The 4,656-nt window shown below is 69.3% G+C and overlaps 1 protein-coding gene across 1 annotated transcript; it reads left to right on the top strand.

Moving 5' to 3' along the window:
• Positions 1–2,422: 2,422 nt before the first annotated feature.
• Positions 2,423–4,203, top strand: CYB561 (cytochrome b561; the record flags this gene model as incomplete). The annotated part of the gene is made up of 5 exons (XM_082010471.1): positions 2,423–2,624; positions 2,843–2,941; positions 3,013–3,116; positions 3,186–3,343; positions 4,005–4,203. The coding sequence occupies 5 exons, from the start codon at positions 2,423–2,425 to the stop codon at positions 4,201–4,203; spliced, it is 762 nt and encodes a 253-aa protein (XP_081866597.1).
• Positions 4,204–4,656: the final 453 nt, after the last annotated feature.

Here is a 4,656-nt window from a genome sequence, read left to right as displayed (position 1 = left end):
GGGCTCTTACCCTCGCGGCCACCCGCCGGGGGAGCGCTGCCGGGGGGCAGGCGGAGGCGGGGGGTCCCCCGGGGCCGCGTCACCCCGCTGCCGCCCCCGCAAGCCCCGCCAAGGGTCCTGCGGGGGTGCTGGCCCCCAGCACGTCACCCCGATGCCGCAGGTGAGGGGCAGGGGATGAGCGGGAGCCAATTAAGGCAGATCCACGCAAGGGCCTCGTTAGCGCTGACCAAATAAATACGAACTAAGCGGTGCACAGGACAGAGCCCCCGCGGGGGGGATCCAGCGAGGCTGTGGGGTCCCTGGCCTGGCCTGGGGCTGGGGTGTCGCAGGGTGTGCGGCTCAGGTGGGTGCGGGCAGAGCCTGGCACAGCTGGGGGGTCACAGATGCTGCCAGCGCCTTGGGGACCGTCCCTACGATGCACAGACCCCCCACTCCGCGGTGATGTCCCCCACCCCCCAGGCCTGCAGCCCCCTTTTCCCTTCCCCAGCGTGCAATGGCACCCTCCCTCTGCAGCGGTGCCGGGGGTGCAGCCCCCCCTCGCTGTGCCATCGCTCCGTTGCCTTGCCAACGCGGTGGCCCTGTCCCTCGCTCAGACACTGTCACCGCTGGGCCTGGCGCGGGCGGCACCGCCCGGCACCCACAGGTAGGGTTGGGGGGCATGGGGGGGCTGCGTGGGTGTCTGCCTCCACACCCCCAATACAGCACTCAGGCCCCCCCAACTCTGTGCTGGAGTGACCCCCCTCCCCTGCATGAGCCTATAGCCCCACTGAGAGCAGAGACACCCCCCTGAGGCCCCCCCGGGATTCTGGGGGGTCCCAGCCAGAGGCCATGGTGAGGGGCTGCTAGGGAATGCAAGATGCATACCCCCCTCCCCAGGCCACGTGGGGAGGGTTTAACGGGAGAACCCCCTCCAAAAGAGGGGAGCAGCGGCTTTGCCCCAGGAAGGGGGTTGTGCAGTGGGTTGTGCTTGGGGGCTGCTGGGGGTGCAGGGGGGCAGAGGTGGGGCTGGGGGGGGACAGGCAGGTCCCCACTGCGGGGCGGCTTTGCGAAGGGGCCCGGCCGCCTCCAGCTCTCCCAGCGCTCGGCAGTGGCTGGAGCAGCGGCCGGGATAGTTTTAGGGATGACGGGCGACTCGCAGAGCCCGTTCCCAGCGTGTCCCGCTGCCGGGTCCCATGGCCGGGGGTCGGGCCCTGCCCCTCCGTCTGCAGCGCGGCTGGGGACCAGGTGGGCTCCTTGTGCCAGCGGGGCCAGCTGTTTGCATCTGGCAGGGGCCAGGATGGGCCACATGGGCAACCCGTTTCGGATTCCGTGGCCCCACGGGGGCCAGCAGCCCCATGGCAGTGGCGAGGGGTTGGGAGGGCTGTTGCGATGCAACGAGGAGATGGTGCTTCTCGCTGCCCCCCGCCCCGCCTGGCCCCCGTGCCATCCCATGGCCCCGGGCTGTGGGGCCGGCGCGGGCAGGCGGCCTTTGCAGTGCAGCCTAATGGGATAAACCAATTCCCTTAACGCACTTATCCGGCTGATCCAATAAAGGTGGCTGGGAATAAAGTGTGTGCGTGGTCTTAATGCATCACCCCCCTCCATGCCCCCCCGGTCCTGCCAGCACCGCGGGTCTGTCTGCGGCAGCAGGCCCAGTGCTCCTCCCCAGAGGCAGCGGCAGTGGGGCCGGGCAGAGGTGGCCTCTGGGGCCGGGACTCACTGGCCCTGGCTGACGGGAAGCAGGAGCGGTGGCCGTGCCGGCGGTGGTGGCGGCTCTGATCCCCAGGCCAGCGGGGAGCTGCGGGGGATAACCCAGCACGAAGCAGAACGCGGGTACAGGTGGGTTGTGGGGGCTGTGGCGGCTGTGGGGCAGCTCTCCACTGCGGCTGCGGCACGGCTGGGGAACAGGGTGGGTCCATCCCCCACAGCATGGGGTTTGCTCGGCCCCGTGTCCCGTCCCCAAGGGCCATCGCTTTTGTCATGGGGGGCCCGAGCAGCCTTGCTTGTCCCTGTGCTGCCTTCCTCTACAGGTTTTGGGGGGTGCGTGAGGTGGGGAGGGGGCAAGGGAGGGACATGGGACGGGGATGGAGTGGCAGGGATGGGGATGGAAGGTCAGGGATGGAGGGACGGGGATGGAGGGCTGGGGCAGGAGGAACGGGGCAGGCAGGATGTGGGCAGGAGCAGGCAAGTAGAGGCAGGAGGGCAAGGGACAGGAGCGCAGGGCCGGGTGTGCCGTGGCAGCCGGGAGCCACCTCCGGGTGTGGGTGACGCAGTGGCCCCGGAGGCACCAGGAAGCGTCCGGCCCCGTGGCAGGTGAGGGCGGAGCAGCGGCGCCGGACGCTGCCGGCAGCAGGACCCCGCACCGGGGCCGGTCGGGACCCCACTGCCACGCGGGGCCACCCGTGGCTTCGCCGCCCCCTCCTCTCTGTCTCCGCAGGCTGGCATGGACGGGGCTCCGCTGCCGGCCAGCCCTGCCGGGCTCTCGGCGTACGTGGCCGTGTCGCAACTGCTGGGCCTGACGCTGCTGGCCACCACGGGCGCCTGGCTGGGCCGCTACCGGGGCGGCGTGGCCTGGCACAGCCCCCTCCAGTTCAACGTCCACCCCCTCTGCATGGTGCTGGGCATGGTTTTCCTCCAAGGTGACGGTGAGCGGGGCCGGGGGACAAGCGCCCTGTCCCAGCTGCAGCCTCCAAAGCCCCCGGAGCTGCGGCCGCGCTGGGAGCGAAGGGGTCGAAACGGTGACAAATGAGATCGGGAGATGCTCCAGGACCACCCCCCCGCCTGTGTGCAGCACCCCTGGAAGATGCGGGGTGCCGGGGAGGCGGGCGACCCCGTGGATGCTCATCTGTCCTCTCTCCGGCAGCTCTCCTGGTCTACCGGGTCTTCAGGCACGAAGCCAAGCGCTCTACCAAGGCGCTGCACGCGCTGCTCCACGGCCTGGCGCTGGTCATCGCCCTCGTCGGTGCGCGCTGGGGCCGGGATGGGCGGATGGGGCCGGATCCGGCCCCGGTGGTAACGGGCTCCTCTCCACAGGCATCGTCGCCGTCTTCGAGTCCCACCGGACCAAGGGCATCCCTGACATGTACAGCCTGCACAGCTGGTGCGGCATGGCCGCCTTCGTGCTCTACCTCCTGCAGGTGAGGGCTGGGGAGCCCCGGGGAGGAAGGGACCCCACAGCACCCCGTAACTTCCCCACACCCCTGCAGTGGCTCCTGGGCTGCGGTTTCTTCCTGCTCCCCGGTGCCTCCTTCTCGCTGCGTGGCCGGTACAAACCCCAGCACGTCTTCTTCGGCATCGCCCTCTTCGCACTCTCCATCGCCGCCTGCTTGCTGGGCATCACCGAGATGCTCCTCTTCAACATCAGGTAGGTGGCCGAGCTGGGGGGGTGGTAGCCCCCCAGGCTCCCCTGACCCCCAGCAAAGGGCTGCTCCAGCCCTGCAGGGCAGAGTCTGGCCCCTGCTCAGGCTGTGGCTCCGTGGCTATTAAATCTCCCCCCGAGGCCTTTAGTTCTGCTGCTGCTGAGTCACTTCCCAGATGATGTTTACCGAGGGCTGGATCCTGCGACATTTTGCTTTGGGGTTGGGGATGAAACACCCACCGTCGCCTCGCTGCAGCCAGGTGTTCTCACACCCCCCCGGGACGCTCATGTCCCCGAGGCCTCTGCCCCCGCAGCTGGAGGACATGGCGACGGCCCCAGCTGCACATGGGGGTCCCCCCAACCCCAGCACCATGGGGACACGGCCATGGGGTGCCCCAGGGGCCACCTCCCTCTGGCTGGCGGAGCACATCTGCCGGGGCTGTGCTGGGCTGCCTATAGCCCTGCTATAGGACTGTGCCCCAGTTTTCTCTGCTGTCACCAAGAGTGTCCCTCCGCAAAGCGAGCAACACCTCTTGCTCTGATTTGGGGCAAAGGGACCTTTCCCAGGGTGTGTGCCAGGAGGGTGAGGATGAGGAGGGGGTCCCAGCCAGGGTAGGGAGCAGCCACCCGCACCCCGAAGCTTGAGCATCTCCCTCCGCCCCTGCAGAGACTCCTACAGCCACTTTGTGCCCGAGGGCGTCCTGGCCAACACCCTGGGGGTGCTGCTGGTGGCCTTTGGGCTGGTGGTGGGCTACGTGCTGACACGGGATGACTGGAAGCGCCCGCCGCTGGCTGAGGAGCTGGCTCTCTCCATGGACTTCAAGACCCTGACGGAGGGTGAGAGCCCCGGCGGTGGCAGCCAGTGATGTCCCCAGCTCCCCCGTCCCTGGCACGGGCACCTCGTGGTGTCGGTGGGGTGTCCCTGTGTACCCCGCCTCAGGGCTCTGAGGACAGCTGGGGAAGGACACGCTTGTTGGTGTAACGCTGCCCGTTGGGTGCAGCCTCGCTTGGCCTTAATCCTCCTCAGCTCTGCCCCGCGCAGCCCCCAGCGACCCCCCGAGCCTGCTCCCGGCCCCGTGGGGACGGTGGTGCCGCAAGCAGGGGCAGGGCTGGCAGCACCACTGGGGCGTGAAGGATGGGGGTCCCCGGGCTCTGCCCTGCTCTGGGGGCTGCGGAGGGGAGCCCGGATCTCCCCACTGCGAGCGGCTGAAGCCCAAAGCCTGTTCTCAGTGCCGATGGGCAGAGGGGCGTTTGCCATCACCCAGATTTCCCACTTGCTGACAGCCCGTCGCCCTCCAGCGCGGCCACGCGTGGGGGCT

Source organism: Phaethon aethereus (assembly GCF_964289735.1).
Source record: "Phaethon aethereus genome assembly, chromosome: 25".
In the NCBI taxonomy this organism is placed as follows: domain Eukaryota; kingdom Metazoa; phylum Chordata; class Aves; order Phaethontiformes; family Phaethontidae; genus Phaethon; species Phaethon aethereus.
This window is presented reverse-complemented; position numbering and strand designations above follow the sequence as displayed.